Source organism: Chiloscyllium punctatum, chromosome 47, assembly GCF_047496795.1.
Source record: "Chiloscyllium punctatum isolate Juve2018m chromosome 47, sChiPun1.3, whole genome shotgun sequence".
Classification (NCBI taxonomy): domain Eukaryota; kingdom Metazoa; phylum Chordata; class Chondrichthyes; order Orectolobiformes; family Hemiscylliidae; genus Chiloscyllium; species Chiloscyllium punctatum.
This window is the reverse complement of record NC_092785.1, coordinates 20,761,603-20,774,689: the sequence shown is the minus strand read 5'-3', so window position 1 is coordinate 20,774,689 and position 13,087 is coordinate 20,761,603. Positions and strand designations below refer to the sequence as shown.

The 13,087-nt window shown below is 43.7% G+C and overlaps 1 protein-coding gene across 4 annotated transcripts in view; it reads right to left on the bottom strand.

The window, feature by feature from the left end:
• The window catches only part of LOC140468540 (uncharacterized), a 52,842-nt gene that overhangs the window by 28,191 nt on the left and 11,564 nt on the right, over positions 1–13,087 (bottom strand). For 3 of the 4 annotated variants that reach the window (XM_072564626.1, XM_072564628.1, XM_072564627.1), the window contains exons 2-5: positions 9,634–9,876; positions 7,278–7,434; positions 5,769–5,821; positions 2,604–2,717 (exon numbers count right to left, since the gene is read on the bottom strand). In XM_072564626.1, the coding sequence (XP_072420727.1) occupies positions 2,604–2,717; positions 5,769–5,821; positions 7,278–7,434; positions 9,634–9,870 (561 nt within the window). In that variant the 5' untranslated portion in view covers positions 9,871–9,876. The remainder of the gene's footprint in view (positions 1–2,603; positions 2,718–5,768; positions 5,822–7,277; positions 7,435–9,633; positions 9,877–13,087) is intronic. The other variant, XM_072564629.1, reaches the window with a different exon arrangement.

The window sequence follows — 13,087 nt, the reverse complement described above, 5'->3', positions numbered from 1 at the left end:
TAGGGGAGATGTCAGGGGTGGGTTCTTTACCCAGAGAGTGGGAGGGGCATGGAATGCGCTGCCCGTGGGAGTGGTAGAGTCAGAATCATTGGCGACCTTTAAGCGGCATTTGGATGGGTGCTTAATCTAGGATAGAAGTTCGGCACAACATCGTGGGCTGAAGGGCCTGTTCTGTGCTGTATTGTTCTATGTTCTATGTCTTATGGTCTTATGGTATCTGGTTGGCATGGACGAGTTGGACCGAAGAGTCAGTTTCTGTACTGTACGTGTCTAAGACTCTATGACTAAGTAACGTTCAAACATCAGTCAATGACTAGGCACTGCATGTTGGCATTTCAAATCAACTTGGTTCAAATGCCGCATCAAAATGAGATGGTTTCACCTCCTAGTTCAGTCGTGCAGCAAATTCTGGAACGACAGAGGAACACAGTAATTGAGGTAAGCCTCGATTATCAAAGGAGTCCAAAAGTGATGACACTACCTCGAGGTCTCCCATCGGCATGAACTCATGTCAATCCTATCCAACTCTTCCTCATTCGGCCTGAATCAATCAAAGACCAAGCCTAGTTTTTGTTTCCTCCCACAGTCCCCTGTAGCTCTGCAAAAGCATTGTGGGCAGTTCTGGAATCCACATTGTAAAAGGGATGTGATGGCACAGGAGTGGGTGCAGAGGAAATTTGCTAGAATTTTACCTGGACTAGAGGGTTTCAATCATGAGCAGCAATTGGACAGACCCGGGTTGTTTTCCTTCGAGGAGACCGAGGGGGCCGTGATAGCGAGGGACAAAATTATGATGGACACCGTCAGGAAGGAACATTTCCCCTTAGTGGAGGAGGTCAATGACTGGAGCGTAGGTTTAAGGTAAAAGTCGGATGTTCAGAAACGAGGTGTGGCAATGTTTTATACCTAGAAGGTAGTGGGAATCTGGAACTGTAAGAGTGGTAAAGGCAGAAACCGTCATAACGTTTAAGAAGTATTTACAAGGCAGGCAAGCCAAGTGCTGCAAAATGGGATAGTTATAGAGTCACAGATTTGTACAGTTGAAAGAGACCCTTCGTCCATGCTGACCAGGTGTCCTAAATTAATTTTGTCCTGTTTGCCAACTTATGGCCCATATCCCTCTACAGCCTTCCTGTTCCTATATCCATCCAGATGCCTTTTAAATGCTGTGATTGTACCATCCTCCATCACTTCCTCTGGCAGCTCATTCTAGTTACGCACCTCTGCGTGAAAAAGTGACCAATTCTTCCTCTCTCATCGTAAGCCTATGCCCTCTAGTTCTGGACTCCCCTACTTGGGGACAAAGACTTTGACTATCTACCCTACCCATGCCTCTCAAGATTTTATAAACCTCTATAAGGTCACCCCTCAGCCTTCAACGCTCCAGGGAAAACAGCCCCAGTCTCTCCCTACAGCTCAAGCCCTCCAACCCTGGCAACATCCAACAGTAAATCTTTCCTGAACCATTGCAAGTTGAGTAACATCTTTCCTATAGCAGAGAGACCAGAATTGAATGCAGTATTCCAAAAGTGGACTAACCAATGTCCTGATCAGACTGATGCTGGAAAAGCACAGCAGGTCAGGCAGCATCTGAAGCGCAGGAGAATCGATGTTTCGGGCCGAAACATCGATTGTCCTGCTCCTCAGATGCTGCCTGACCTACTGTGCTTTTCCAGCACCACTCTGATGTAAACTCTGGTTTCCAGCATCTGCAGTCTTCACTTTTGCCTAACCAATGTCCTGTACAACCACAACATGACATCCCAACTCCTCTACTCAATTAGGTGCTTGTTTTTGACTGACGTGGACATGACGTGATGTTGGACTGAAGGGCCTTTTTCTGTTATAGGTTTCCATGACTCTATGACTATAGTTAGCACTATAACACTTTGCTTCTAATGACATGTGAGAATCTTGACACAAACAAATCTGTCCTGCTCCACCCATATCTCGATATCATTTCTAAGCCAAAATACTGTCCACTTTTCTACTGTTAGCCCCTTTTAATTATTTGATTTGATTTGATTTATTATTGTCACATGTACCTTGGTAAAGTTTTGTTTTGTGTGCAGTACACGCAGATCATACCATATGAAGTGCATTAGAGAAATAGAACAGAGGATGAATATTACTGCAGAGAAGGTGCACATAGAGCGAGATCGACATGACATTTAAAACTTGAGAGGGTCCATTCATCGGTCTAATATCAGCAGAGAAGAAGCTGTTCTTGAATCTGTTGATATGTGTGTTTAAGATTTTATCTCTTCTGCCGGACGGAAGTGGTTGGAAGAGATTATAACCAGATGGGAGGACTTGTTGGTGTTCGTTGCCTTTCTGAGATAGCAGGAAGTATAGGTGGAGTCAATGGATGGGACATTAGTTTGTGGATGAAGTATGTTTTTTCCCACTTTACTCTATAGCCCTGAATCAATTACAAAGCAAACTCACCCCCTAGTAGTCCCATAATGGCAGTAACCAAACCCCAAATTAGTCCCACTGCCCCAATTCCTCTCCTTAGTTCTGCATCCAAATTAAGTTCAACAGCAAGATCCATTCAGTGACCCTGAGCAATCTCAGAATAGGGCCAATTTAAAGACTCTTACCAGAACACCAGACCACCATGGAATGCGGACTGGTTCAAATGGGCTATGCGGTGTTAAAACCGTCGAAACAGTTGCCAAAACACTGATTGTGAAGCCCAAAGAGATTTGGCTCAACTGTGGAGAGTAACAAAGCAAATAGGAAATCAGCAATAAACAGACATAAAGGTTAGGGGATTAGCAGACAATCGATAATTCAATGAGGCATTCGGTTTTCTAAGTCAAAATCAGGCACATGACATTTCTAACTGAATGGACACCAAATCTCAGAATGATTTGGTTATGCTCCACAACAGAACAGACATTTAATTTAACAAGCATTGGGAGGTAATGTTCTTGAAGTTTTGTGACTGGCCTAACAATTCAGAAGCCCATAGCAATGCTTGGGACATGGATGCCAATCCCACCAGGCATCTGTAATGAAATCATGAAACCATAATCGACTGTAGTAAAAGCCTAACTGGCTTGTAAATGTATTTGAGAGGGAATAAATCAGTCTTCCTTACCTGGAAAGACCCACCACACCAATGTGATTGACTGCAAAAGGCACATCTATTACGGATAATGAAGGACAAGTAAAAGTAGCAATGCCCTTTGAAAGAAGTAGTTTAGTATGGTTTACATTAAGAGGAGCTGCTGAATATACCATGGATTGTGTGACCATACTGTGGCTTTAAGACATGCTAGAATGTTTTTTTTTTGAAGAGAGGTTTTAAGGCACAGGTGCTGAGCTGTCTACCACGGTCACGAGGGTAAACAGCTTGTGAGGCCTTGGATTTTTTTAAAAATGTTGGAACCATAAACGTAGCCTGAAGGGGTGTGGGCAAACTCCCACTGAGCCATGACTTTCAGGTTTAGCTTTCAGCATTTGCTGTTGGGTCTTGATGAAGTGGAAGCTATTTCTATTCCGCTGTCTCTGTTATAGTCAAAAGCTGGGCTGTTCTTTTGTTGCTACTGGAGTTGCGTGTGAGACCATCTGTTTTCTGAATTTGCCTTTTTTGCCAAGAGTATGTTTGTGGGATATTACTATATTGGAACAGTTAATTAGTCATAGTTACCACATTATTCTGTTGTGGCATCACCAACCCGTAGAAACCCAAACATATAAATGGAAAGCAGGACTTTTCAGCGGTGCTTCGCCTGAGGTCCACTGAAGCTGTTACCGAGTAGGGTGACGAAACGTCTGGAAATGAACCTTCCAGCTCAGCAAGCAAACCAAATTCATCCTGTTAAATTTTTCTAATTCCTTCTTTATTTTGTTTATTTTAACTATAGCAGATGAATAAAGTGTGTTTTGGTCTGGTCCATAACAAATTGATAACATTGTTAAAGGAATGGAGTTTTCCTTCTGTAATTGATTAGTGATGTTCATGAATAAACAGAATCGGAAATCTAAATTGGACACAATTGCAGGATTTGAAGTTGAACTTCTCATGACATGGTCATGAAATTCAACAATTGCGCATGTACGACGGGCCAGTGCAATTTAAGGTGGGTTAAGTCAAGTCATCATTGAAGTATGGATTTATAAGGAATGAAAAGTTGAATCTGCAACATGGTTTCCTCCAGGCGTTCTGGTTTCCTCCCACAGTGCAAAGATGTGCAAGTTAGATGGATTGGCCATGTTAAATTACCCATAGTGTCCAGTGATCTGAGGCTAGATGGGTTAGCCATGGGAAATGTGGAGTTACAGGTTTAGAGTGGGGGTGGGATGTTCTTCAGAAGGACAATGTGGACTCAATGGATCGAATGGTCCTCTTCCACATTGTAGGGACTCTACAATTCCAAGCTTCTATGAGGTTGTCTGTTATTTGTAGATGAAGGGACATTGAAATGTTGAATGCGTTGTCAATGTCTGGTAATTAACAAAGTCCACAGAGGATTGATTACATTTAGTTAGGGATGGATACTGACATATACAAAGAATTGAGAATGTCAATCCAGAAGTGACAGAGTGAGGGGGATGGTTTGCTCAGGTGGCTGGAACAATGCAGAGTGATGCCAACAGCATGGGTTCAACTTCCACATGGGCCAAGGTTCTCATAAGGACTCTCCTTCCAAGAGGCATGTTCACCCTTAGGCTAAACTATCACCTCATGAGAGAGCAGTCCAATGGCAATTTTAGCTTTATTGCAAAAATGAACACTGAAGCAACAAATGTATAATATTTACATGGACACGACACAAATTTGAAATGTTTGAGGCCTTTATATATCCTTCTGCTCTGAAATCTAAGACTGTTTAATAATATCCAGACTGGAATGAACACTGGAACACAATTGCATTTGTACTGGATTGAATAAACTATGGAACGCATAGTACGCTGATAATCTTTATTAAGTTTTTAAAAAATTTATTCACAGGGTGTGAGTAGTATTGGCCAGGACAGCATTTGTTGTCTATGCCTAATTGCCAAGAAGACAGTGGAGAGTTAGCCACATTGCTGGAATCACCTGTGGGCCAGACCAGGTACGGACGGCTGTTTCCTTTCCTAATGGACAATGGAGGGCCAAATGGGTTTCCCGACAATGTTCCACAGGGATTGGTTCTGGGTCCTCTTTTGTTTGTCATTTGTATACACAATTTGGATAAGAATATCAAAAACATGGTCAGTAAATTTGCAGAAGACACCAAATTAGTGGCATCGTAGACAGTGAAGAAGGTTTCCTAAGATTAGATTACTTACAGTGTGGAAACAGGCCCTTCGGCCCAACAAGTCCACACCGCCCCGCTGAAGCATAACCCACCCATACCCCTACATCTACATCTACCCCTTACCTAACACTACGGGCAATTTAGCATAGCCAATTCACCTGACCTGCACATCTTTAGACTGTGGGAGGAAACCAGAGCACCCGGAGGAAACCCACGCAGACACGGGGAGAACGTACAAACTCCACACAGTCAGTCACCTGAGGCGGGAATTGAACCCGGGTCTCCGGCGCTGTGAGGCAGCAGTGCTAACCACTGTGCCACCGTGCCGCCCACAGGGATCTTGATCAAATGGGTCAATGGCAGCTGGAGTTCCATCTGGATAAGTGGATATTTCATTTTGATACAGCAAACAAGGGTTGGGTTTATACTATTAATGGTAGGGACAAACATTGTCAATGAATTCTCATTGAGCACCAATCGGGTCTTATTGCATCTGTCTTTTGGAATACTCACAGAAGGGTATCGTAGCTTTCCATCACGGCCATAGTCTTTGGTTTCCCCTTTACCTGAAAGAAATCAACGTATGGAAAACATTTCGTCCTCAGGAAATCAAAAGAGGTTTCTGGTATTCGATCAGCAATGAACCATGCATATTTATTCAAAGTCTTTGCAATATTCAAAGCTTAGGTTATTGATATACATCATTTGATCTTGCTTTAAATCCCTATCTCGAGCCCAGATGAGACAAGAGATTGCTTCGAGTCATGCAACATATCAGCCCACCAAACACCAAACATTTACCTGAAACTTGGTCGATAGCCTACTGTATGCTGACACTTTAAGATTCTTCAGAAATGTTGCGAGAGTTTCTGCCTCCCCAACCTCTCAGCCAGCACATTCCCCCATATTTCTACCATCCTCTGGTGAAAAGATTCTGCCCTCAGATCCCAGTTACGTCTCATCTTAAACTTATACCCTCTTAGGTATCTCTGCCATGGGGAGGAAATTCGCAATATCCACTCTGTTTGTGCTGGTTTAGATTCGATGTCAGGGCCTGACTTTAGATGTAGGGTCCTTCCTCAAAATCCTCACAGACAGCATTTCCATTGAAGTCACTCCGCATTTGCTAACACAGAACAGGGCGTAACCATGGTTCAAAGGAGACAAAGCCTCAGTGAGAGGTGACTGAGTGAATGGAAGTGTGTAACTTAGCTGTGTAAGCAGCTTGAGAGGGTAACAGGTCCACTAGGTAAGCAGTCAGGGTGGTAACATGTACGGGAGGTCGTGGAGTCATAGAGATGTACAGAACAGAAACAGACCCTTCAGTCCAACTCGTCCATGTTGAGCAGTATCCTAAATTAATCGAGTCCCATTTGCCAGCATTTGGCCCATATCCCTCTGAATCCTTCCTAGTCATATACGCATGCAGATGGATTTTTAATGCTGTCATTGTACCAACCCTCCCACCACTTCCTCAGGCAGCTCATTCCATGCACGCTCCACCCTCTGTGGGTAAAAGCTCCCACTCAAGTCCTTTTAAAATCATTTTCCTCTCACCTCAAACCTATGCCCTCTAGTTTCGGACTTCCCCATTCCGGGGGAAAGATCTCGGTTATACATGCTATCCCATATTGCTCATGCGGGAAAGGAACGGGCAGGAAGACTGGGTCCGGACTGTCACTCAAGGGTGCTTGGCTTACTTTTATACTCTAACTTTTCCTGGGTTACTCTCCAAGTGATTGTTTCTGAGTCCTCCGAAGCTCCCTGACTCCAGCCTTTGATTTAATGGTTTCTGATGCAGAGTAATCTGCCAATCTTAAGGTTCAACTCTCAGGCCATTTCCACATCGTTTGTGCATTGCAACCTCAATGGGGCTAAACCTCCCTCACTTCCTGGCGTGATTGATTTTCCAATCAGCTGGGTGTTTATCTGAGTTTTGAAAAGTACGGCCAATACATCTTTTGGCTCACCGGACACTTCCCTCGCACCTTGAGATGCTGACCAGAATATTTAAATACTCACCTGAGGTCCAGATGTTTGCTTTTACTTTTCTCTTATTGATTGGCTGCTTTAACTCTGAATCTTGGACATGATCAGGCCTCACTTCTAACGATATTCGTTCTTGATGACTCAAGAAGACCATTGATTGTTTCCTATGTCCATCAAGTTCATCAAGGCCCTGCACAGATAGGGATACCACTGAATCTCTGTGACAGTTTTCTGGTTGGAAATCCACCATGTGAACTACAGCAACTGCAGACGGATTGATTATATTACACATGCTCCAGAACAATGAAAGATGGGGAAAAAAATTGAATTCCTCCTGCACACCCCCATAACTCCAAACAGGCTGAAAGGCAAATCCCCGAGGCGTGGAAGGAAGAAAAGACAATCCGAACAGATTTCATACGGCATGTCTGACTAATAGAGTTGAATGTTTGAGGAGATAAAGGGAGAGTTGATGAAGGCAGTGCATTTGATGTGGATGTTCGAAAGGTTATTGATAGGATCCCACTGTCTTGGAAAGTAAAACCTTACAAGCCAAGAGAGCAGAGCAAATTGGATTGAAAGTTCTCTCAACTCTACACAGTCAGCCACATACTTGACCTACCTTCCAATGTCACCAGCACTAGCTCAAACCTCCACACACCCATTGACCCATTCACCGATGTTAGAACTGAACCTTTGACAGGCATGTCCATAAAGAAACATGACTGGTTTTCACCGTGTTGTGCTCTACTCCTTTGGAGGTCTCCAATGGACGCTGTACTGCATATTTATCACAAAGTGGAGCTCATAAACATGGAAGTGTTTGGAACTGGTGGAAAATTGAAGTGAATTGAACAGAATGACAGTCAACCCCATTGTGACAGACTAAATTTGAAAAGGGCTTGATGGAGGAGACAGAGGGAAGTTGTTGTTGCCTCTAGTTTTCAAACGGTTGGTTTGAAATGGAGGAGCCTTGAGAACATCTACATCAAATGCACTGCTTCATCAACTCTCCATTTAAATTCCTCAAGCATTCTAACCTTCTTTGTCAGACAAGATATGCATTGAATCATTTACAAAAACAGTGAGGAGATATTTCTTCATTGAGCAGCTTTGCATTTCCCTCTGTCAGATTGTTGTGACGCTATTTAATATTTAACAGAACTAGCATCTGTCAGGAAATTATTATCCATGTCAAGGTGTCAGAGAACCTCAGTCAGGATCATGATAGAACTGGTTAAAGGAGCAGTATGATTTGCTCCTACTCATACCTGTTACGTGCTTTGCATTTTTTTTTATTCCGGTGGGACACATTTTACTGTTAAATGTTAACCAGATTCACCAAATTGGTTTCTGTCATTAGGATCCTTGCTAATAACAGTAAATAATTGAATGAGACCTGTTTCCTGTAGACAGTTTATCTGCTTGAATCCCATGAAATCTCACGTAGACTGACTGTATAGAAATTGCTTCCAATGAGTAAGGCACACAGGCTAAGTGATACAAGGTCAAAAGACCATAAGGCGACTTGGCCCATTGATTCAACTCTGCCATTTGATCATGGCTGATATGTTTCTCAATCCCACTCTCCTGCCTTCTCCCCATCACCTTACTAAGCATGAACCTATCTATCTTTGCCTCAAAGCCACTCAATGACTTGACCTCCACAGCCTTCTGCGGCGATAATTTCTATGGATTCACCACCCTCCAACTGTAGAAATTTCTCGGAAACGTTCCTCAACTACGTGAGACCGAAATTCAGAAGACCTTTCTCGCCGAGCAGATTGAATTATCACCTCCAGCGACTTCTTATATTTTAAGAGACAACTCGAACGTGCGAAGAGAACATGAAAGAAGTGGAAAACCTGTAAAAGGTTAAGTTGACACCATCCCGACAACAAGAAACCGGAGGTTACCAGGAATAGAATCCCGACAGTGTTGGCCCATCAAGCCCACACTGTTCCTCCGGAGAGCATTCCCCCCTCCAAACTGAGCCCACCTACCCTGCATTTCCCAGTGGCTAATCTACCTCGGCTACACATCCCTGGACACTATCGCCAGTTTAGAATGGCCAATCCACATGGCCTGTGCATCTTTGGACTATGAGAGGAAACCGGGTGCCTGGGGGAAACACAGACTTGGGGAGTGTGTGCAAAATCCACACAGAAAGTCACTCGAGGCTGGAATTGAACCCAGGTCCATGGTGCTGTGAGGCAGCAGTGTTAACCACTGAGCCTTCTATAATCTGCCATGTGAATTTAGCACATTAGCAACCTATTATTCCCCACGGTCCACGATTCCAAAGCAAACGCTTGGCTCAAAATACTCAAATCTTCCGGCTGCAAGAAAAGCACCAATTGAGTTTTGGAAAAAGGAAAATCAAAATTACCTCTCCCCCTATCAGCTTGTCCACCAGATCCATTCGTGGAATGCTTCCCAGAATATTCACTACCACCTTTGACGCTTTCTCCTTGTCCTTGTAGAATTTCTTCAGCAGCTCCACCACCTTGAAAGCATCGGCATTTTCTAGTTTGCCAGCTGGTAGCCGGTGCTCTCCCAATAAATGCCTGAAGCGTTTCATCTCCTCCTCTGTCAAATCCTCTAGAATTTGCTGAATTTTCTCCATGACCTCCTAAAAGAAATATAGATGTGCTGCATTTGTCATACAATATCACGGTGTAGAACTTTCAAAGAAGATAAAAAGTGACACCGATTGTTGGCAACGCAATATTAATGCTCGATTCAATAAGACTGTGTCAAATTTCCCATCACCCAGTGCACAGATCTCACTACCTCCATGTCGCCATCATTTATAAATGTTATCAATCTCAGTTTTGAACACTCCAAAAGGTGACACTTAATAACAGAAGAGCAGGAGTAGACAGGCAGGAGGTTGGAAGAACACAGCAAGCCAGGCAGCATGAGAAGGTGGAGAAATCAACATTTCAGGCACAAGCTTTCTTCCGGACTGGCGGTGGGGGTAAGGGGAGCTCCAAATAAATGGGGTGGTGGTGGGCTGGGAATAGGTGAACACAGGTAGATTGGTGGATGGGAGGAATGAACCCAGTTGGTGGCTGGGAGGAAGGGTCAATGAGAGGAAGGGAAGGGAGGAGGGGAGGGTCTAGCATGACAAGGCCATTCGAGCCTGCTTCACCATTAATGCAACCATAGCTGGTCTCATCTCGGCCCCAACTCCACTTTCTTGCCCGCTCACCATAAATCTTCAACCTGTTACTCATTAGAAATTTGCCTTGTTAAAATTACTCAACACCCCTGCATCCACCACACTCCAGGCTAGTACATTCTACACATTCATGAACCAACTAATTTCCCCTCCTCCAATCTGCTACCCCTTATCAAGTTTGAGTTTGGCCAATATGAAGAAACATCCTTTCCATGTCTGCTTTGGCAATCCCCTTTATAGACTTCAATCAGACCTCCTCTCATTCTTTTAAATTCCAAAGAGTATCAGCCTAAACCTCTTAAGACAAGTCCTTTACCTCTGGGGTCAATCGAGACAAAGTGGTCCAGGCTGCCTCCAATTGCACAACATCCCTCCTCAAGTGAAAGGACCAAAACTATCTGTAATACTCGAGATGGCCTCTCGCTGATGCCTTGTATTGTTGCAGAAAGACTTCTTGATTTTTATATTCTGTCTGTCAACAATGCCAAAATTCAAATAGCCAAGGCAGATTTCACTCAAATAATACCAACCAAGACATTCACCAAATTTCATTTGACAAGGCAAAACAATCCAGTCCTTCGCTTTGAAGATTTATCATTGAAAAATCAGCCTTGGGCTCAAACTGGTTCATGCCTTGGAAAGTTCAATCTTCTCTCCCCACACCGGGTTCTGACAGACCTTTGACACTGCCCCCTCGGCATCAAATTACTGCCATATTTTCCGCTTTTATCAAACTCAGACCATAGAGCTGTTCCTGATTCTCTCAACGCCCCAGTATGTCACAGCTGCACCAAGCAAATTCTGTTTGGAGGTTTCCTTCAGTGTCTCCCCTTCCACTGTCAGCTGCACTCAACTTCTGATGTCTCTCAGAGATATGTGCTGCCCTAAATCCCTAGAAGGTGACTTGTATAGCCTAAAACCTGTTTTTTTCAATTCTGTCAATGGTCACTTCCAAGCTACAACCAATCTCACCCTGTAAACATTCCAATCCATTCATTTTCAGCTCCATCCATCTGCATGACAAACTAGCCTTTTGTGGATGGCTCCGACTTAAGAAAGACTGTTGAATGTTTAACTTTCTTTCTTTATTTTTCTACACCGTCCCTAAGATTTTATGCCTGGGTACCTTTGTACCTAAGATGGTGCCGGGAAAGGTGACATTGTACACTTTTCACTGTACTCACGTGCTTCTGTATACATGAAACAAATTCTAATTAATGGAACCCCTACAGTGTAGAAGTAGGCCATTTGGCCCATCAAGTTGGCACTAACCCCTCAGAGGAGCAAAGGGCTTTTACCCGAAATGTCGATTTTACTACTCCTTGGATGCTGCCTGAACTGCTGTGCTCTTTCAGCACCACTAATCCACATTCCATCATCCTACTCTATCCCTGTAATCCTGAATTTCCTAAGGCTAGCCCACCTAACCAGCAGGTGAATAGTGAAGCAGGCTCAATGGGCCAAATGGTTCTTATGGTCTTCTGGTCTTACATCACTTCCTGAGCAACTTAAGATGCATTCATCTGAACTGGGCAATTTGTTAACTGTCAGTGCTTTGAAGTGTTCAGTTATTTCTTGCTGTCAATTATAAGTTCTGAGCAATATTTCTGTCCTTATTCTCCACTCTGCTGTAGTAACATTAGCTTCACTCTCTTCAACTATGAGATCAAATGAATAGCCTGTGTTCCTTACTTCAGTCATAGCCATCAGAAACCCCCTTGTTCTCTCCTAGCTGTTAAATCAGGCATTTAATAACTATTTTACTTTTACTTCTGCAAAGAAAATGCATGCATTCCTGCAATGACTGATGTCTGCTAAATCTGTCACTTTACACTTCCAATATGATTTCTCAATGTCTTGCTCCACTGTCTGCATTCTGCAGGATTTCAACGAAATCTCGACATGGAAATAGAAAATAGAATAGTACAGAACAGGACAGGCCCTTCGGCCCTTGATGTTGTGTCGACCTTTTATCCTACTCTAAGATCAAACCAACCAACATAACGTTCAATTTACTATCATTCATGTGTCGATCCAAGAGTCCCTAATGTGTATGACTCTACTGCCACTGTTGGCAGTGCATTCCACACACCCACCACTCTCTGTGTAAACAACCTACCTCTGATATCTCCCCTGAACCTTCTTCCAATCGCCTTGAAATTATGCCCTCTTGTGACAGCCATCCCTGCTCTGGGAAAAAAAGGCTCTGATTTTCACTCTATCTTTTGATTCCAGCCTCAGGTGACTGTCTGTGTGGAGTTTGCACATTTTCCCTGCATCTGCGTGGATTTCCTGTGGGTGCTCCGGTTTCGTCCAAAGATGCGTAAGTTCGGTGGATCGGCTATGCTAAATTGCCCATAGTGTTCAGGGATGTGTGGGTTGGGTGCATTAATCAAGTGAAAATGTGGAGTAATAGGGTCGGGGTGGGATACTCTTCGGAGGGTCAGTGTGGGCTCTGAAGCCCAAAAGGGCCAAATGGCCTCTTTCCACACTGTAGGGATTCTATGAATTCTTTTCTATGAATCTATGCCCCTCACTATCTTGTTACACGTCTATCAGGTCACGTCTCATCCTTCTTTGGTGCAGTGAGAAAAGCCCAGTCTCCCTCAACCTTTCTGCATAAGGCATTCTCTTTAGTCCAGGCAGCATCCTGGTACAT